The sequence below is a fragment of the Myotis nattereri genome (genome assembly GCF_964212035.1).
Source record: "Myotis nattereri genome assembly, chromosome: 2".
NCBI classification, from domain to species: domain Eukaryota; kingdom Metazoa; phylum Chordata; class Mammalia; order Chiroptera; family Vespertilionidae; genus Myotis; species Myotis nattereri.
In genome coordinates this window covers 131,403,114-131,425,559 of record NC_138076.1, presented here as the reverse complement: position 1 = coordinate 131,425,559, position 22,446 = coordinate 131,403,114, and the positions used below count along the sequence as shown (strand labels likewise).

At 35.1% G+C, this 22,446-nt stretch overlaps 1 protein-coding gene across 4 annotated transcripts in view; it reads right to left on the bottom strand.

Annotated features, from left to right (window-relative positions):
* Positions 1 to 1,166: 1,166 nt before the first annotated feature.
* Positions 1,167 to 22,446, bottom strand: part of ATP2B1 (ATPase plasma membrane Ca2+ transporting 1) — a 135,292-nt gene continuing 114,012 nt past the window's right edge. For 2 of the 4 annotated variants that reach the window (XM_081083319.1, XM_081083320.1), the window contains 7 exons: positions 20,032 to 20,223; positions 19,585 to 19,798; positions 18,901 to 19,112; positions 14,879 to 14,986; positions 12,760 to 12,942; positions 12,221 to 12,372; positions 2,893 to 4,397 (listed from right to left, as the gene is read on the bottom strand). In XM_081083319.1, coding sequence (XP_080939445.1) covers positions 4,385 to 4,397; positions 12,221 to 12,372; positions 12,760 to 12,942; positions 14,879 to 14,986; positions 18,901 to 19,112; positions 19,585 to 19,798; positions 20,032 to 20,223 — 1,074 coding nt within the window. In that variant the 3' untranslated portion in view covers positions 2,893 to 4,384. Of the gene's footprint in view, positions 4,398 to 12,220; positions 12,373 to 12,759; positions 12,943 to 14,878; positions 14,987 to 18,900; positions 19,113 to 19,584; positions 19,799 to 20,031; positions 20,224 to 22,446 lie in introns of all 4 variants that reach the window. The other 2 variants (XM_081083317.1, XM_081083318.1) reach the window with 2 other exon arrangements.

The window sequence follows — 22,446 nt, the reverse complement described above, 5'->3', positions numbered from 1 at the left end:
TCAATAATGACAATAAATTTAGAGAATACAGATTAAACATGCTTACATCTAGTATATTCATGTGTAAGCTGAATTGTTTTTCTAACAGAGAAAATGTTAAAGTAATAAACTCTCAATTGAGAATTTAAGGGATAAAACTATTAATCTGTTGAAAAGGAAATTACATTATAAGGATAAGAATAATTTCCTTTTTTGACATGTTCTAAGGGAAGTACAGAACTAACCACAACTTCCCTTACTGCATGAAACATTATTTATATTTTTATAATGCTTATTCTAAAAGATTACTTTCAAGGATATTTCAAAAATTATTTTAGTTAGATGGCATAATTATGCTAATAAAAGTACTCTTCTGGCTCTACAAATGAGTGTACCACTAGAATTTAAAAGATAAAGGTTGCTATGGGGTTTGGGCATCATAGTCTTAGATGCATACATTAAGTGGGAAAAGGCAGCTGCAATATCACATGGCTGCTCTAAAAACACAGGGAAGGAAAAATGTCAACAAGCAAAGACTTATAGTAACTCCCCTTTCTTGTTCAGTTAATTTTACAAAGGGAACTTAATTCAAAATTCAAATGTAATACATAATACATATATAAAACCTAATTTGAAAGTTAAAAAAATCTCATGTCATAAATATGGTATTTACATATACTCAATAATTTACTAATTTTTACTAATAGAAAAATATGGTATTCATAATCATTTAAAGTTCACTCAGTTATTTTAACAAAGTTGCTAATTTATGTTAATAATTTATTACAAAAGCCAAATGAGGGAAATTCAATTAATTTTGTTACCATAGCATTCAGGTTATTGCTATTGACAAGTCTGCATTATTTAACAAATAATTAAGCTCTATGGTTAATGTGAAAAACTCAACTTTTATAAACCAAACGTTCACTTCATGGACTGCAGAAATGACCTACTGTGCCACAAGGATTAAAGATGGTGATAGGAGAGTAAGAACAATATACCCACTTTTATTCTAAGGGCAAGATCATGCGTACTGGGACACTGATTCACTGTAACACAACCATAACATTTCAAGTACATTACAGAATTTTCATCAGTCAAATTTTAAAAATTTCAAGTAGAAAAAAGTAATTCTAAAATATGTTCCGATCAGTTTAAATATCCAAAAAGTTCAGTCCCCATTCAGAAACAGATAAACAGTATATTTATTAAATGAGTTAAGACAAATAAATTTTACAAATAGACAAATAATAAAAGGCTCAGTGGCTAAAATAGATGGTAAGCATCATTAAAAGAAATCAACACCATCATGGTATCTCAGTTGGCTTACACGTGTAAAAAGAAATTTTCAAAGAGCAGTTTCACAGAAATGAAGCCAGTTTTTTTTTTTCTTATAAACAAATCACCATTTCTTGGTTCAAAACTGACATCTGTTATGAAAATTACCATATCACATATTTGTAAGATGACAAGGAGTAACTCATCTTCAAAGTGCAAGTTAAGTCTATTTACAACCACAAAAAAGGCAATGATGAGGAGAAAGGATTTTTAAAAAATATACAAAGATTAAAAACATTTGGGATGCAAAATTAAACAATTTTTTGGTTAGAGGATAAAAGAGAAAAAGTGATTGAATTACAGATGCTGATTTCAGCTATACATATATAATGGGATCCAAGATCTTTAACAGCTTGCTTGCATTTTTTTTCTACTTACATAATGCTCTGGAAATTTCTGGTAGAAATTACAGTGTCTCAAAGAGAGAAATACACACTAAGTATGTCTTGCTACTACTTCATGGATGTCATAAGACCCGTTTATGGATTGGAGTTGGTGTAAAAAGCCATTGCCTTGAGTTGAAAAATGAATACTGTAAAAGCTCAATACAAATCCTCCAAAGCACATGCACTTCTAAATCTTTTGGTAAATACATTCATATTTAAGCATAACCAAAATTAAAGAGAAAACTGAAAATATCTCCCTTTTCTCTATTCCCTATGCCTTATAGGCTTTTCTAGTTGATAGGGTCAATATTTAGAGTAGAAAGGGTTCTTCGAGTTAGTCTAGTCCACCACCCTCCTTTAGGATTAATGATTTTCCCAAGGTCATGCAGCACGTTAAAGGCAAAATCGATACTAGAAACCAGGTCTTGACACCTAGCCTGGTATGCTTTCCAGCATATCATGCTATCTCTTTTTACAGTATAATTCGCATAAATACCTGATAAATAAATGTACAATTACAAATGCTGACAGAGCCAATGTGTTTCTGAGACTTGCAGAGGATCACTGCAAAGGATTGATGGAGAAAAAAAGATTTTCCCCCACCCACCAAAAATATCAAGCACCATCAACTAAATGTTTCTTTGCTGGGTCAGATGTTGTAGTAGTCCTCGCGTAAACTTTATGTCAGCCTGAGGATTGTATATCTGGTGAAATCTGGGCCCTAACACAATGCCAGTTCCTAAAAGGTAAAGACAGAGGCAAAAAAGGGGGAAAGTAGACAAAAGAAAGAAAAGACAAAGAATCGAATTGGCTTAGAAATGGGCATTCCAGCATATGGTTAATTATTATATCTATATATGACCTTTTTCATCTTTTCATATAATCTCATTTTACCTAAGTTGTTATTTGGCCACTTAAGGATTAAAATAAATGTATCAGAGACAATTGTGGTAAAAAAAACTGTGAGACTATTTTAGACAAACTAAACTCAATGAAGAATATGTTGAGTGCTGAAATTGTGATAATTTTCTTAATCTGGTTCTACTAGATTATCACCTAGGAATTTAAACAGTACTTCATAGGGCTGTTATCACCTTGAAACTTATTCCAATTGTGGCTAAAAAGAACAGACTGTTGCACCATATATGCAGAATTGAGTAAAGAAGCTGAAATGCCTTTTAAAAAAACATTGCCGTGAATTTATTTAATAAAAGGGAGATTTATTTATGTTTACAAACAAGTTTCAAAAACAAAAGGAAAACATGTATGCTTCTACTTATTAACCTTTTTCAAAATGCCAACAGCCCTCATGCTGTATGAAGGTTTCTAAGGATTTATTAGAAAAATCAATACAGTTCACTCACAGTTCACCAAGACATCACTGAACTACATGTTTAGACAAAAACATAAAGGACGAAGGTTCTCTTGTGGTCTGAGAGCTTGATTTACTTTGATTTGCCTGAAACAACAAAAGCATTTCAAGCATCTTTCATTATGCAGTTGATGTCCCACATTAAACAATCTACCAAATTCTGAACAAAAAGGTTATTAGCAAGTTTTCAAAAATTTTAAAAATTAAACAGTTGTTTCAAAACCATTAAGTAGTAAATGTATTTAAGAAACTAATTAGAACAGATGCCATAACTTTATTAGAACACCACTGCTCATGTTTTTTTTTGTTTTGTTTTGTTGTTTTTTTGTTTGTTTTTTTAAACAAAGCATTAGTGTTATCTATTTGGCTATTAGTATTAGCAATTTATCTACAATATTTAACAAGGTAAATTGTAGGCAAAAATTTAGTACAGTTTCAATAGAAACACCCTTTTTTAATTTTTCCTGAAAATAGAGCAGTATTTGAAGGACTAATTTTTCTCTGCATCAGTGATAAGGAAGCTTCCCATCTATGAACAGGAACAAAAAAAGTATCTACAAACCTTGTAAACAGATCTGTATCATTTATAAACATAAATAATCCAATTTATTAACAGCCAACAGCAGAAATTAAAGTATCAATTCTATGATCCAGGGCTCTTTGCCTGCCCAGCTTTACTCCTCCCTCTCTCCCATCCAGGGTTGAGATAAACTAAAGCTCTGCTAACATACTGTTCAGGACCATTCTTAGTACTACCGATGATCCACAGGTCCACTTATGCTGAGTTACTGTTCATCTGTCAGTTCATTTCTCCCACCCCCCAAAAAGCACCCTCAGTCTGGCAGAAAGCTTTGCGTTTTTTTAAAAAAATAAATCTACATTCGTACAAGTGTGTCTTCTGTTGAAGTCCAAAGACAAGAATACTATCTTGTCCGTCACAATATGTGAAAAGACCCAGTTTCAATTTGTTTCTTTACAATGCAGCTAGTGTGTTAACATTCAGCTTACAATCAGAGTGATGTTTCCAAACTATGTAGTGGGCTTCCTGGGGATGAAGAGGTAGCAGACTTGTTCATTTCTATTGTAAGGTAAATCCCGCTGTCAACAGCATTGTTATTTTTGTTGGGAGAGGGTGGAGGACTGGAGTTACGTTTTGTAGGAGCATCATCTTCAGCATCAGTGTCATCAATAAGGGGGATATGAGGCTCTGAATCTTCTATCCTAAACTCAGGATGTGTCATAAAGTTGTGAATCGAACTTCTTGATTCCGGTTTTTCTAACCCTTCATATAAAGAACTACGAAATGCATTCACCACTCGAATCTGTAAATACCAGGAAACAGAAAAATGTCAGTACGCTATTAGCTTAACCAAAAGGTGGTGCATTTATGAGTTTGAATCCACAAACAGCTAGGTATGAGTGAATCATATTTGCATGTAATGCAGTGGAACTTGCAATACACTGTAAAAAAATGAATATTTTAGTAGGACACTACAAAACAACAAAACCACATACTCTAAGAATTAAGAGATAAGAATTTGAAGTAATATTAAGAAAATCTCATTGTCACTGGCTAAAATTTAATAGCCATTTTATAGGATTTTTTCCCCTAAGAAAACAAAATTGAACAATAAACAAACAAAACAAAAACTTAACCATACACAAGCTTTAGCTGATTTAAAAAAAAAAGTAAATTTGAAAACAATTTAAATAAGTTAAACGAAGTCAAGCACAGAGGGTTATTATTTATCATGCTAGGAATTAGGGTGCCACCAACTATGAAAAAGCCAAGCAAATATAAGCTGAATGCCACAATGAACTCACATCTACCCCACTATTCCCATGGGGTGTAAAATAAAAGTAAAGACAAAGCCCAAACAAATATCTATAAAATGCCATTAAACAGCTATAAATATTTGAGTATATGCCATTTGTCTATGAAGTGTTTTTCTCTACAATAGGTTAAAACTTAAATCAATTTATATATTATAACTCACTAGACAAAATTGACTTAAAACAAAAACAAAAACAGAAAGACACTCTCTGGGATTTGTGTGTGAAATAATTTCCAAGTAGAAGACACAAATATTTTTATATCTAAACATACAGCTTAACAATCCACTCTCTTTCACAGAAGTCTGCTGTATGGATGAAGAGAGATTACTGGGCAAAGCAACTAAAAAAATATCACCACACAAACTGACATTAGGTTTCATTCATTAACCCACTGTCATGCAGACTTTCAAAAAAGTGGATAAAATTCAAATAGTTGAACATCTATATATCAATCTAATGAATCCTGTTTAATGAAGACATCACTTACTCATAAGAGAAGTAACCAACACTGACATTCCAGATAAAAAAAGTAGTCACCAAAATAATCTCAAAATAATAATAAAATTAATAAATTTCAAACAGACATCTGAATGTATTTTTTCGTAAATATTTTAACATATCCATCACCTCAGTTACCATTTGTGTGTGTAGTGAGAAGTCAGACTTCTACCCTCAGAGAAAATTCAATTATACAGTATACTATAGTCACCATCCTGTACATTAGATCTCCGTAACTTACTCATCTTGTATAACTCAAACTTGTTACCCCTTGACTAACTTCTCCCCACTCCCCCCTATCCTCTGAGAACCACCATTCTACTCTCTGCTTCTATGAATTTGACTATTTTAGATTCTACTTCTGAGAATTTATCCAAAGGAATGAAAATCAGAATCTTGAAGATATAGCTGCACTCCTATGCTGCCTGCTGCATTACTCACAATAGTTAGGGCACGGAAACAACTTTACATGTCCATTGATAGGTGAATGGATAAAGGAAATGTAGTGCATTTATACAATGGAAGGTGATGCAGCTTAAAAAGCAAGGAATCCTGACATCTGCAACAGCATATGCTCAGTTCTGATTAAAACCTCATCGCAAAGTTGTCTTGCCTGATTTACTAGGTCCTGTGTGGGGGCTGCGTTACAACTTGTTCACTCAGCCCTTTATACAGAGGAAAAGAGAATAGCACAGTTGACATAGGAAGACAGAGGTGAAATGCCTGAGTGTGAATTCCAGCTCTGCCACTTACTAGCTAAGTGATTTCCTCAACTATAAAATGGGAAATAACAGCGGCATCAACCTTATGGGGTTGCTCAGGGAGATTAAATTAGTTTGTACATATACACACTCAGAACAGTGTCAGCTCCCAAGTATCAACATCAGGGCTTCTCACACTTTAATGTGCACAGGAAGCACCTGGGTTCTTGTTAAAATGCAGATTCTGACTGGGGGGGTAGGGGGGTGGGGGAAGACCCTGCATTTCTAAGAAGCTCCCAGATACAGTAGAATCTCTTCGTCCATAATTCACACTTTGAGCTGCAATCACCTACTCTACTTGTGGTGCTACTTTATATCATATGCTAATTTATAATTCTGTCCTATCCTTGTGTTTATACTTTAGTCCCTTCACTTGGCAGACTATTACCAGCAAATGGATTTTCCATTTCCTTTACTGATGTTCCCCATTTACTAAGACATAGTGTTTTACATATGGTGTGAAAACAATGCCTACTAAATATACCATTATAATCATTCATTTAATTGTTTTTTAATGTGAAATCTTGCAAATTTTACAATTCACTCACACACACACATACACACACACACACACACACATTTAACAAATATCCCGATCATCCTAATAATAAACTATGCAGTTAAAAAAGCAAAAAGATAACCTCCTCAAAAAAATAAAAATATCTGTTGGTGTCAGTGGTCAGTAGGCACAGAGAACACCCATTGGAGGATCAGCCAGCAAACCTGGGAGGGTGATGAGAGCTGTCCAAGAGGACCCTGGAGTTGTTACTTCCTTGACTTGGTTGCAGACAATGCTGCTAATAGAGCTAGAGAAATAATTAAGTTTTCTGTTTTGTTTTGACCAGTGTGGGTAGAGGGGAATAGTAAAGAATCAAGGGGGAAATAAATCAATTTATGGAATATGTTAAATTTGAGGGGCTGCAGAACATCCAAGTGAAGAAAGTTAGAGCTCAGGAGAAAGGCTTGAGTTAAGTTGGTGATGTGGGCGTCAGCAAAGCTCTAGGAAGGGCAGTCTGAAGAGCAGTCAGTGTGTGCGCACATAATCACATACACAATCCGTGGCAGGTAAGATTACATTCTTTTTTACCAAAATTTTTCAATGTTTAAGAAAATTTTCTTTCTGAAAGAATTTACTACATTATATGAGAACATCAGGGGTTGAAAGGTTACTTGAATACTTTCTCTTAACCACTTTATAAATGGTGAAACTGAGCATCCAGGACGGGTGGTCGACCTGTCACGTTACTCCTAATCAGTATCAAAATGTCTTGGAATCAAGTTACCTGGACTCCCAATTACAGGTTCTTTGGAAGTAAGAGAACACGTGGACATTAACATTATAGCTAACTTCACTAGAATAAAACACTTTCTAAGGTTAAGGTTAATGCTGTCTTCCTCTGACTTCACTACTTGGCCACATGATGACATGACATATAAAGGACAGCTCCGAATCCTCCAAAGCAAAGCCATTTCAAAGAACAGTTCTCACATTAGATACATACACAACTAGTAAAATCTAGATTACTCAGGGGTCATTGAAGCAGATTCATTTTACTTTCTACTCATGAAGAACATAAAGAAAAAGCTGATCTACACTCGCTGTGATTTCTATTACCTTCTAAATGTACAATTTTCACAGTACAGTAATTCTGAGTAACTAAAAAGCACAACTGTGTGCACAATACCTTAGGTAGGTAGGGAACTATTTTACTACTATAATGAATTCAGTTTAAGCAGAAAAATAAGAAATAACCTTAATCAGCATTCTTGACAATCCAAGCCTTATTGTTTATTTTATCCAGTCTTTTAACAATTCCTTTAATATGTATTGAGACCTCTGATGCAAAACATGATTATAACTCCTAAAATTATTAAAATTAAGACAAATCCAATAATTCCTATGTAAAACATATTTTAAAGGGTAAATTCAGAGGAAAACACTGCACGAAGCATATGGCAAACAAAAAAAATCAGTGATTACCATAATCACAAAGTAATTTTAAGAAACTGAAAATGATTATCAGTTTACATTACATACATTAAATTTAAGTAATAAAGCAAAACAAAACCATGTACCCAGCTAAACCACCAATTTTCCTAAATATAGTCCTAACTTTTGACAGCAGAACATAATAACAATATTATTGCCTAAAACATGACGTGCATGGTTAGCTCTAAAATTTGAGACCATTTTAGTCACTAGCTGATATATCTTATCTTCTGCAACAGACCGCCCATTTCTGAAATTTATATTCATCATTACTTTTACTATGTGCACTAACAAAGAATAGCAATGGTAAAATAAAAGATACTATGCAACAAGAAAGAAAATTCTAGGTTGTTTTCCAAAGTTGGGTATTTTCACATCAAATTTTCTCAAAGTAAGACCATCTTGTGTGATGTTTTACTTATCTGGAATAGAGGTTGGCAAACATTTTCTGTAAAAAAACCAGAGAGTAAATATAGCTTTTGTGAGCCATATGGTCTCTGATGCAATCCCTGAACTCTGCCAGTGAAGTGCAAAAACTACTACAGACGCTACTTAAATGACTGGGCATGACTCTGTTCCAACAAGAATTTATTTTCAAAAACAAACCACAGGCCACAGTTGGTTCACAGGCTATAGTTTACCAACCCTTCACCTAGAAGACCAGACTTTCTCTCAATTTCTCCTTTCCAGGAAGGTTTAACCATTAATTCAGTAAAAGAATTTACTAATGGTAGAGACCAATATTAGAACAATATACTTTATAAATAAAGACAAACTATGGAATGTTTTCTCTTAAGATCTTTAGGGGTAAAACTGACTAATAACAGAGGGAAAAAGATGATCTCTCCAGAGATGTTTCAAGTGTAGGACATGACAAAGTTGAAATGGATTATTTCTTCCATGTAGCAAAGCAAAGATTCCAAATAACAGTCTAAGAAGTTTGACATCCACAGACAGTTCTAAGACTACTCTATATTAGGGCAGGAACACAGTGAGGTAATCAAACCTTTCATTACACATATTAACACTAATAATTCATTCTATATATTAGCTGATATTCTGTACTACCACCTAACACAAGGCTTCACCAGGAAGGTTAAAAGGCATTTATAGTAACAGCAATATAATTACTGCAACTGGTAGTATACAATGATAACCTCCTGAACAAGAATATACAGCAGCCCTCAATACCTCCTTATGTTCCAAGAACACAGAATATAGAATAAAGAAATAAACATCTCAAACCTTGATGAAGCAACAACTACACACTTGCCCTCAATACCTCTATCATTTTGGTCACATGCACCCAGCAATTCAGAAATCCCAGGCATATTTATGCATCAGAAAAGAGCCTGGGGCAGGTGTGGATGAGTATGTCTTAAAACAAAGTTGGTGACTGATCTGATTATTTAATATAAGGCCGGAACACAATTATACAGAGAAATGTATTAAATATAGTATACGTAAGGTTATGTGATACCCCTACAAATAAAAAGTCAATAATTTAAAATTTTGCTAATATAAGAATAAATAGAATACATGCCACCCAGGCATGCAAACTTGTCAGGAAAGTTTAACAGGAAGCTAACCATGAGGAAACAAATTTAGCATGTAGGATACCTTACAAGACAATTGGCTTGGATTCTTCAAAGAAGTAAATGTGCTGAAAAATAAAGGTATAAAAAATGGATCTAGATGAAAGGAGACTAGAGACTCCTCACATATTGTCGATGATCTTTTCTTGAATCCTGTTTCAAAAAAAGACATTAAGGACATTTGGGGGGAAATTTATATAAGAGACTTCTTATTCTTAACAGGTATACGCTGAATTAAATATTCAGAGATGAAATGTCATGATATTTGCCACTTTCAAATGGCTCAAGAAAAAAAAAGTATACATTAATATATAAAGCAGGTGTCATGAAATATTAAGTGGTAAATCCAGATAAAATTATTCATCTATTAATCTTTCAACTTGTCCATTTGAAATTTTTCAAATTTAAAATTTTGAGTGCAGGGAGACTCTTTCACGATAGAGTCTCATTTCGGATCCTTTTTACAAGATATAAGCAAATCCTTACCATCTATTCCAGCCTCATTACTCCTTACATCTCCTTACTCTCTTAGTACCAAACTATGTCACTGAGGCCTGCTTTCCCCAGCTGAGCAAATTTTATCAAGAATCAGCTCAGAAGTCATTTTCTTCAGGTAAATTTTCCTGACTTCCCAGGGTATGATAAGGACCCTATAAAAATATTCTGTGTTCTATTACCACGTAGTAATTTTCAACTAGTCTGTTTTGCTTACCAGACTGTAATGTCCCAAGGTTCTAGAATAACCCTGGCATATGGTAGGCTTTCTGCACACGAAACACTAGTGGTAGATGAAGAGATGAGTTGTAATAAGCCCTCCAGAGTCAGGAATCATGTAAAATCCACAGATATACGGAGGGAGGGATGCAACTGTCCCCGGCATAAGGTCAGGCCATTTACATATACCATGTCTTTCGGGTAGGTAGTATCAGGGTAGGCTTTTTTGTTTGTGGCTTGTTTTAAGAATAGTTTATTGATCTTTAGAGAGAGAGGAAGGGAGAAGAGAGAAACATTGATGTACGAGCGCAACACCAATCGGGTTGCCTCCTGTATGCCCCCTACCAGGCATTGAGCTGGCAACCTGGGCATGTGCCCTGACCAGGAATCCAACCGGCAACCTTCTGGTGCACAGAACGATGCCCAACCAACTGAGCCACATCGGCCAGGGCTCCGAGTGGTTTTTGAAAGAGATTCCTGTCTGTCCCTGTCTGTAACTTTAGTGCCCTGTCCAATGTCACAGGGCAGTTTGTCCTTAGAGCACTCGCCTGCTCAGTGCTCTACATCATGCTGCCTCTGCTGATTAGCCATGAACAAGTCATTTCAGCTCCAAGTCAGTTCTCACAGTACAACTGGGAATAGTTCCTGTTCTGCCTGTTTTACAACATGTCAAAAATAACAAATGAAAATTACTTAAGCAAACAGTGAACAAAAAGGCACTGAATAAACAGTCCTCCGTAGAACAGCATTGTTTTCTCCATCAACTCATCCTCTCTCTAGCTTTCCAAGGTTCCTCTGGTCCTTAACTGGCTAAAGACCAAATAACAAAGACAGGTCTCTCCCCAAAAGAAGATTAACCTTAGGTACCTCAGCTGACTTTAGGGGTGGGGGTGAGGGGTACGTAGGCTTATATCTTTAGTGTCTCCAATATACAGAGAATCTACCCAAAATCAAGTCCCTAATTCACAATAAGAACAATATAGGCTTTTGGGGAGTTTGCCATTTACTCAAAACCCGTTATTCTAGTCAGTTAATGGAAAGTATGACATGAAATAATTAATAGTACATTTCCCCTACTTCTTTGGAAAACTTAAAATAAAAGATTATTTCTTATCTAGGATACAATTTTAAATTACATGGATTACACAAATGAAAGGAAAAGGTAAATACCATACAACTATGAAGCTTACACAGAGCCCCTTACGCCAAGGGGAAAAAAAAAATCCAAAACAAGGCCGCAAAGACTAGGCTAAGAAGGCAAACAATGGGTATATACTGAGAACTTTTCTTCTTACTTTCCAACCTCAATAAGATAAAAGTCAAAATGCTAAATTCATTTTTAGCTTTAAAAACACAGTTTCTTGGTTCTGTTAGGTCAGCTTACAATCACATGCTTCTGGGGCACCATGCAATATAAACATGTTTAAAGGCATATACTCAAAAATTTATAGTAGTTTCACAAATTCTAAGCTACAATTTTATTCCCCATATTAAAGATCAGAGTTAGCACAGAGACAAGCTCACAGATTTGATATCTAATCTTTGGTTGCAATTGTTCCACCTGTTATCTAGCCCTCTAAAAAAATAAAACAACAACAATGACAACACTTTGAGGTCTCAATCCACTTTACGCAAAGAAAGCTTTATGAAAAGCCTGAACATGAATTTAAACATTAAGGAGAAAATGAGAAACGTTAGGTGTGTGAAGTAGGAAATGTTAATTTCATGCACTTAGGAACACACACTCACACCCCACAGTAGTAGAAGCAGTAGAAGAGGAAAACACTACATGTGTAGGGGTAGAAATATTTGTTACATCATGATGCTGGCTGGCGATGGAGGGTTGCCGCCTTAGAGCCCCCTGAATGGAACTTCCACTCTGGAAAGCATTCACTACATCCATCTGCAAGGAATCAGAGATTGTGACAGCTTGCTCAGCAAGAGAGAGAGAGAACAAGAGAAAGGACCATTCCATCTATCAACATATAAAAAGTAAAGAAAAAAAAAGGCACTTTTTACAGAGCAGATAAATAGGCAAGAGTAGTATTTTGTGATGAAGGGGGGGAAAAGCTAGGAAAAAAGGAGCTTAGGGGCATATAGACACATTCTTTCATGATCAGTTAAAACTTTCACTCATTCCAGGTAACAGAATTATTTTTCAAAATAGTAAGTTTTGTGGGTTGGGAGGGCTAGAAAGGAAGTTAAGGAGTGTTCAAACCTCCTCCCCAATTCCAAAGCCCTGGCTGGCTCCCATGCCCATCACCTCTCCTACCTCTCTCCAGGCCCATACCTGCGTCTGGATTCTGTTCAGACCTCTAAACCACAAGATCTGGCCACGCCGCAACTCCCTCTCAGCGTGATCAATCTCTTCCACGTCCTCTGCTAACTCCTCCTCAGGTATTTCTTCCTTTTGGGTTCCATGACCAGCTTCTTTTAGGAATTTTAAACGGCTAGTTGGAATTGTTGAAATAAGCTACAACACAGGGGAAAGAACTTGAAATAAATCATATCAAGTATAATTAAACTGATCAACTTTAGTATGAAGGGAATAAAAAGGTGCAAGCGTAACCAACTAACTTCACCAATGAAGCAATGAGATCCTATCCATCAGAGGCTTTTTTTCTAAAAACAAAAAAAATTCCTCTCTTATCTGCACAAAAGATTTAAGTCTGAAAGGTGAAAGTGTTCCTGAATGGAAATAACCTGATTACAATTTTTCATACTTTAGGACATTCATGATGGTAAATTTTAAAACCATTCTTTGACATGTATTTACTTGAACTCATATTAGTTATATTTATTTCAGATAAAATAAAACTGGCAAATAGTCTTAATAGATGAAAAAAATGGTATTTCATTAGTGCTTTAAGAATTCAATGAGAAAAAACATACCCAAATTCCAAAAATCTCTAAGGTTAAACTAAAAATAGTGTTTTGTTTATTAAATGCACTAATTTTTATAAAAGCAACTATTTAAAAAATTGTGTTAACACTGACTGATAATGACACCAAACAGGAACAGATGCCCCAGAAAACATAAAGGATATAAAAACACAAACAAATATTTATTAACATATAGATGTTAGCAGCCATTCCTTAAAGAAGTTGGGCTTATCAAAGGGAAACAACCATGCAACCAGAATAAAAACTGCTTAGGGAATTTCTAGGCCATCCACCTCATTTCACAGAGGTGAAACAGGCAGGCTCAGAGCCCAGGAGCAGCCTTGCTCATGGAGTGACTAAGACCCTAGGTCGCCTAAGCACCAAATCTGTGCTTTCTACCATCGCACTTAAATTCACAGACAATGTCAACCAAAGAAGGTAACTGATGCCTGTTGGGTATGTATGCTACACTGAATTTCCTCTTCCTGAAATTAGCCAGATTTGGGGTGAGATTGTGGGTTCTGTTCTGCCTAGGAGAGAACATTACATAATAATTAGAATGGTAATGAAAAAAGAAAGGTGGACCACGTATGGAACCACTTGAAAGAAGATCTCTATTAATGAGGTATTCAAAATGAATAAGAGAAACCTCAGAACCTAGAAGCACAATTGAAAAAAAAAAAAGGTGAGACAAAAGATTAACTTCAAAAACCTGGAAGTTGTCTTGCAGAACGACAATAAATTTGTTTGCTCAAGTTACACACCATAATATGATGTTAACCTTCATTTATAAAAATGTTAGTATAGATTCTCTACCAGTTAATTTTATAGTAATGGCAATGGGCTTCAAATGAACATACACACCATTAACACTTCTCTTTTAAAAATAATGACATGTACTTGCATAATCAAGTCAGCTGCCTATAATAAAGACGAGGTATATCTCATTTTTCAGGCATTGTATTTTATATACACACTGTTAAAACCATTCAATTCAAATAATTTAAAATGTCATTTTGTGGCCCATTTTTTCCAGATACCAATATTTTTATGGAAACATTCTCTACATAAACTGAAGCTCAAGGTTTTTCCTATGCTACATATTGGATTAAACTACATAAAAAATTATATAGTGTAAAGAACATAATATTTTATATTTTTTGTACAAATATTTATTCTAAAATGCAAAAATAAGTCATAGAGCAAAAGATACAGTATTAGAATCCTAACCAGTCACAAATGCATTATAATAATACTGTTGTAAAACTTGTTCAAAAAAACAAGTTAAAAAACGATGTCAGAAATTTAAATAGTGTTTTATTATACAGGCATACTTGTAATAAACAGCAAGTGACAATTTAAAGCAAATGTTAGATTTAAAAAAACCACATCCCTAACTGCCCTTTTTGCCCTATAATGGTAACTACTTAGAATAAAGTACAGAACTGCTTAAAGAAAATACATACTAGAAATTTTTTTTTAAAAAAATCACTTAAGGTTTGAACAAGAAATGATGATGTTTTTACCTGGCCCCAGAGTAACGTTCCCATTCCTAGGAATACTGACCATAGCCACTGTTCTATTGAAAGTTCTGAACAACTGAAAGGTTTTCCACCAAACTGCACAATTATTATCTGGAGGAATAATCAAGAGTAAGTTTATTTAAATCTTTTACATTTCACAACTCAGATATTTCAAAAATCACCCAAATTTGTGTCCTCTAAAATTTAAGCTAAACAACCATTATTCTGTTGGTGACATGTATAATATTCACAGCTAAATATAAGACAAATAAAATAAAGTAAAATCCCTTTGTCCAAAATTTTAAATGCAGGTATTATTTCCTGCTTAAATTATGCTTACTAAAAATTAAAGAAAAATAATTCTCATGATCAAAAAGATAACTTTATACTGATTTTCAATATAATCTCAATAAACTACATTCTTCTGTATTTAGTACAACTCTAATTTATGCCTTTCCATAAGAGATAGTACTTTTGTAGAGAAGACTGTATGGAAAAGTGAACATAATATTCAATCTTTTTTACTTTCCTTCTAATTGCTACTCACTCCTGATTAATAGTTAGATGTTAGGACAAATATATGGACTGTTAGAGAAGAAAAGCAAGTTGCAAGTTCTATGAAATATGTGCTAACACAGGTGGTATACCCTCAGAAATTTGCTTTCCCTTATAAAAAGTCCAATGATCTGCATAAATAAAATTCATTATTACAGTGATTATGTTTCCCTACTTATTGTAAGGAACCTAAAACAGTGTATATAGGAATATTAAGAGTTAACCAACATTATTCACCCTTTTTTTGATATGGCAGTTAGTAGCTGCCAAATATTGGTATTAAAAAGGATCATTTTGGTATTAACAGTTTTTAAAGTTTATTATTGAGAGCTATGAAATCTAGTCTTTGTAGCTGAACTTTATTCCAAACTCAAGTGATATGTACTGGTCAGTTCTACTGTTCTGAAAGTCAAGGTTATTTGTATCCTTGTACAAATAGATTCCCAACCAGTGGTTGTTTTTTTTTTTAGTAGCCCAACCAGTTGATTATAAATGATTTGGCAATTTAGCCTGGATTTTAAGAGAGATATCTATAATAACTTTCTCTTGTGTACCATAAAAATGAGCATAGAAAAAAAACTCAACATTTGTGTTTTTTCAACTTAAAAAAGTATTTAAACAGTACCCTTTTTTTAGTATAATGAGGCATGTGAAAAGGATATTAAGATGTTGGGGAAACAAATGATTAATATGTTTAGTTATGTGGCATAAGAAATAATCTTTTATTTTAGAGTTGAAAGAAATAAAATTGTCTAATTAATAGTGGAATTTACTTCTAAAAATAAGTTTCCATATTCTTTAATATACTGCTTAGATGGACTACTACTGATTGTGCATTTCACTGTGCTGAAGCACTTCCTAAATGTGTGCTAAGGGAATCTAGCATTAGGTGTTGTCTTCTAAATTTAGAAGGGGCTGGATTATACAAAGTTCAACGGGTTTCTTGACTGAAGGATTTTCCAAAGCCTTTGAACTGTTAATTTAAAAAAAGAAAAGAAAAGGAACAGCTCAGATGTGAGTGTTTTCTTGCAAACACCAAGCTCAGAGCTTCAAGTGCAGTATCTCTCTTAATGCTTTAGTTAGTTCTATGACATGACCTAATTAATATTAATGTCCCCATTTCACAGACAAAGAAATCATAGCTTGTTGAGGTCACACAACTACTGAGGCAGCATTCTGCTGTGATGGACCCCTGTGTTCATCTCATAAGCATTATGAGCATAAGCATCATCTCATAAGCATATGATACATAAGCATTAAGAATTTCCAAGAGGTAAGCAGAACAGGCAATATTTCCTAACCTCATTGAGATAAGAACAACTCAAAAGATTAGTGTTTCATAGAACATACTTTGAAAACACTGGGTTTTGTGTCAATTACTACCAAGTAGAAAAGACACTAAAAATATTTACAAAGAGTTAAGGATTATTATGTACTTCATGATGTGTCAAAAAAAAAAAGTAAAAATAAGAATCAGCTGGTAAATAAGAGACAAATTAACTTAAATATAATTTCCTAGAGGCCCGGTGTACAAATTTGTGCAAGGGTGGGGTCCAGCTGTCCTACCCTGATCAAGCTGATGGGGCCAGGCCAGCCAGGGGAGGGACTGTGGGCGGATGGTTGGCTGGCCAGCCCCGCCTCCTGGTTGACTCCCAGTCGAACTCCCAGTTCAGGGTACAATTTGTATATTAGCTTTTTATTGTATATGATGATAAGGTGAAGTCCTTTAGGTACCTCAGATCTACAATCAAGACTTTGGCTATTCTATATACAAAGGTTCATGTTTCCCACTCAGCTTACAGTCTACAAAAGTGCTATTGAAAGTGCTAATCCATGACAAGAAGATAAGGAACACACACTAGAGTTTAAATCAATGCCCTATTTGCACAGTGCTGCTGCTGCTACTACTACTAAAAATAACACCCCTCCCTTCCCTGCAACACCACAAAAAAACAAAAAACAAAACTCTCATCTGAAATACACAGTGTGAGTAGTGAAGTTGTTCATTTATATTCTGGCCTGTGCTCATCTCACTGTGGACTTGCAATAAAGTGGCTGTGGACCAGTGGCTGGCCCACAGACCACACTGAGTAGCACTGGCATGTTTATAAGGCACTAGAGAGTGACACCTTACATGAACTGTTTTAGGCATATCAACCTTTGTCAGGATTTTCTTGATACAGAGATATAGGCAGTTAAATTTTTGTAATTCCTGTATTTTAATAAATCTAATCTTGTAGCAAGTAAATGCTAAAACTTTAGCATGTTATGAACAATGATTTTTGTAAAATCTAAATAAAATATTTCATAAATGATGTAACAAGTAGGCATCATCTCTCCTAAAACTTATAGAAATTGAAAGTTAACAGAAATAGGTTTTACAGAAATAATTAAGTTGAGGGTTTTCGTTTCGGTATCCATAGTGCACAAGGTGTAGACTGAATAAAATGCATAAAAAGCTCACTTTTTAATTTGAAATCTTCCTGGTGTAATTATGTACCATTCATTTACCTGTTCTGATCCCAGATCCAACTATACAGTCATTTACACAAAAGAATACCACAAAATACAGGATGATATAAAAACATAGCTATAATACATGGTGATATAAAGTCACCATATGCAAAGTCATTGTTAGTTTTGTTCTTAGAATGATTTCTGAAAAATAGGGAAATTTTCAGTCCTTCCTATTCATTCCTAATTGCACTCCTCATACCCCATTCTCCACTCTTCTGCCTTGTTTTGACAATATTACAAAATGAAATATTGACATGTCCAACTCAGAATGCAGCCATTCATAATTACATGAAATCTAAACATTCACTTTAAACCTTTTATTATTTTAACATATAATTTAAACTATAGAAATAAACTGCTATTATTTGCTAGAAGCAATTAAGCAAGCCTAAAAGTAAACTGTAACATTTACCTTAAATAGTATCAAAGTAATAACAGTTTTGATAATAATGTTATAGAATGAAACAATCAGAATTAGACTGTGAGATATCACAACCACAGAACCCATAGTGCAATTAAAGTAGCATTAGCTTAAAGCAGGGGTCCTCAAACTACGGCCCGCGGGCCACATGCAAATACAAATATTGTATTTGTTCCCGTTTTGTTTTTTTACTTCAAAATAAGATATGTGCAGTGTGCATAGGAATTTGTTCATAGTTTTTTTTAAAACTATAGTCCGGCCCTCCAGTGGTCTGAGGGGCAGTGAACTGGTCCCCTGTTTAAAAAGTTTGAGGACCCCTGGCTTAAATTAACATACTCTTCTCATATGTAGAATTTCAGGAAAGGGCAATTTTTCACTTGAGTTATGATATTTAAAACTTTTTAAATGTCATCAAAGCAATACACAGAAGCCCCACACATTACAGTCAAGTAATTTCTGGAACAAGCCGCCTGTTTACCTAATATCTCCCACATAATAATCAAATTTGAAACTATCTTTTCCAATTACCCACCTGTACCACAAAAGTGCCTAAAACAATTGTGCAGAAGATGATATTATTAAAGATTCCTTCAAACACATTTCTTTCACCATGAATTTTCCGGGCATTTATTTCGTTGAAAAGTTGCATCAGCACAAATGTATTAAAAACAATAGTGTAATGTTCCGAAGGCGGTGCATGCAAAGGAGCATTTCTTCCACTATCAATATCAAAAAACTTTTCTCCTGAAAGAATGAAAGATTATTATTTTGTAACTGTCATACAAAATCATTTAACATTTTCAAGGAGGTATGCAACAATAAAACCTAGCCAGACCTTTATCTGATGCCCAAATGACAGCATAGAAAAGAGTTAGAAGGGATCTGGGACTATCTAATTCTCTCTCGTGTTTTATAGATGAGCAAACTGAAGGCCCCAAAACTATTATGACATACGACAGATCACCTACCTAAGTTAGTGGCAGAGTCAGGACAAGCAATCAGGACTCCTTTTACTCCCACCCCACTATCTCTCATACTGCTCCCTTGGTCTTCCCCCCGCCAATGCACTAAGCATACACTGATAAAGAGGAGAAATTAAAGGTAAATGAGGAGTCAAAGAGAGCACAACTTATGTTCTTGAAAAACTGGTAACAAATAATCATCTGAAATATTAGCTTAGACACAACTGAAGCTTTATCAGGCATTGAATTCTTACCAGCAAACAAGAGTGTAAAGACTACTACCAGTTGATAGAATGCATGACCCAAAATGTTCTTCATCATCGTGCGTGAGATGAGAGGTTTATTTCTACCATAAGGTTTCCGAAGCAGGAGAGACTCAGTGGGGGGTTCAGTTGCCAGGGCCAGGGAAGCGAGCGTATCCATGATGAGGTTTACCCACAGCATCTGCACAGCTTTAAGTGGCGAATCCTAGAAAAGACAGATTTCCTGATAGACATTCACAACTATTCAGGGACTCGGCGATTCTCAGGAAGCATTTTGTATTTAAAAACTTAAAGAACAGAATTGGATTGTACTTTTATAGTCATTAACCTAAAATATTAAGCTTCGACCTATTTAAATATTCAAGTACTTTTAAAGGCATGTTATACACATATTTGCTTTAAAATACGCAAGCTTTAATGAACAAATTGTCCACCTACTTGAGTAATACAGGCGCCTGTGAAAGCAACAATCACTGCTACGACATTAACAGTAAGCTGGAACTGAAGGAATTTTGAGATGCTGTCATAGACATTTCGTCCCCACATAACTGCTTTAACAATGCTTGTAAAGTTGTCATCTGTGAGAATGATATCAGATGCTTCTTTAGCTACATCAGTCCCAGCGATGCCCTATTAAAAAAAATTCCACAGATCAGACTAAAGGTTTAAAACATAATTTTTAATATTCAAAAGGATAATATTCAATTGATTAACTACAAACCACCATTGTACTTAATAATTACTGACTCATATTTACTATAAAAGAAGGTAACATAGTTATTCTAAGATACCATCTCTCAGAAATTCGATCTAGGAGAAACCAAAAATAAAACAAAGGTTTGAAAATAAAGTTTAAATTGGGTTTAAAAAAGAGGAATGGACACAAGCATTACCCCAGTTCCTTCCAAAAGTCACACACAAAAAATATATTTAAAAATAAAAACTCAAAGACAAAATTAGTGGGAAAGAAGATACTGCAAGAGAATCTTAACACATTGTGGATCACGAGAATTCTTACTTCATATTACACAGTGTTTTACAAAGTATCATACTTTAAAATGTTTTTTGTACTTGTTCAATAGAAACTTATCTGACCACTGGGTAAAGCTAGCAATATAACCACTGGTCCACTTAAGAGGTTGAAAAGCAGATAACCAAATATTAAGTAACATTAGCAGACCTCCAGAAAACTGAATCCAAAGCCAGCAGTAGGGAAAGCAGAGACATAGCTGGTTTTTTTTTACACCACAGACCTCTCCTATATAAGCTCAGGACTTGGCAGCACAGGTAGAACTGGCAGTAGGGGTGAAGGTATGATTAAAAATAGGAGGATTTATCAAAAGTCTACCGAAGACACTGAAGCAGTACTTAGATGGTCCAAACTAAGAACAATACTGTCCATCAGCCTTAGCTGGTTTGGCTCAGTGGATAGAGGGTCGGCCTGCGAACTGAAGGGTCCCGGGTTCGATTCCGGTCAAGGGCACATGCCTAGGTTGTGGGCTCGATCCCCAGAAGGGGGCGTGCAGGAGGCAGCCAATCCATGATTCTCTCTCATCGTTGACGTTTCTATCTCTCTCTCTCTCCCTCTCCCTTCCTCTATGAAATCAATAAAAATATATTTAAAAAAATAATGTCCATCAATGGTAGGATGGGATGGATCAATGTCATGGATTAATTAAAAAAAAGAGAGAACTATACTATCTACAACAACACAGATGAACCTCACAAGCATAATAACACAGGAAGCTGGACTCAATATGATTCTTCTGTACAAAGTTCAAAAACAGATTAAAGTAACCTTCAGAATACTGATTATCTTTGCAGAGAGACAGGGCAATCATTAGAAGTGAGTGTGGTTGAGGTGCCTGGGGTATAGGTAATACTCTATTCCTTGCCTTGCAGAGTTCAGCTCTGTTCACGTGTGATAATCTAGTCAGTTGTGTACTTATGACTCAGGCACTTTTCTGTATGTGTGCTAAATGTTAATAACAAAGTGATAAGAAAGCTAGATCCTCAGAGCCCCTTCCCAAGTCCACACAACCAGGCCACTTGCCACTCCCTCTGATATGGCAAAAAACTGTCTGCTAATTTACAGAGAATGTCTGGACTGAAGGGTACCAAGCACTGTTGAGTACAGGGTGTTATACTGAAGGAAAAAAAAAAAAAGGGAGCCCAGCTGGTGTGGCTCAGTTGGTTGAATGTTGTCCCATGCACCAGGAGGTTGCAGGTTCAATTCCCAGTCAGGGCACATGCCCAGGATGCTGGCTTGATCCCTAATAGGGGGAGTGCAGGAGGCAGCTCATCAATGAATGTTTTTTTCTCTCTCTCCCTCTCCCTTCCTCTCTCTGAAATCAATAAAAACATTTTTTTTTTTAAAGGGACCGGGGTTAGGAGTACCTGTGTTTAATGAATGTTGAAACTTTTACCTTTCCTTCTCTACCTGTTTCCCAGGATACCAGTATTCAAGACTGCTCTCTAGGCAGCAGATTTGAAGACTCTTTTCTGGGAAATCTGATCATCTTAAGAGAAAGACCTAAAAATACTGCAATTCAAGGTACCCTAAGAAGTGAAATGACTAAGCCAGATCCCTTTACAGAGAAGCTTCTGGTGACAAATCCCACCTAAAGGCCCAAGCCTTTCCAGCTTTTCAATTTTACACTAGCAAAGCACTAGCCTGAAAGACAGAGACTAACCAAACGGAAAGTGGAGACAGAGTCTACAGAGACCAACTCATTAGAAAAATTAAATGCTTAGGAAGCTAAAAGGCACATCAAGGAGATAAAAACAGGATGTTAAGACGAGAACAAAAACTCAGAGATCCAAAAACAACTCTTGGAAATGAAATATGACTCA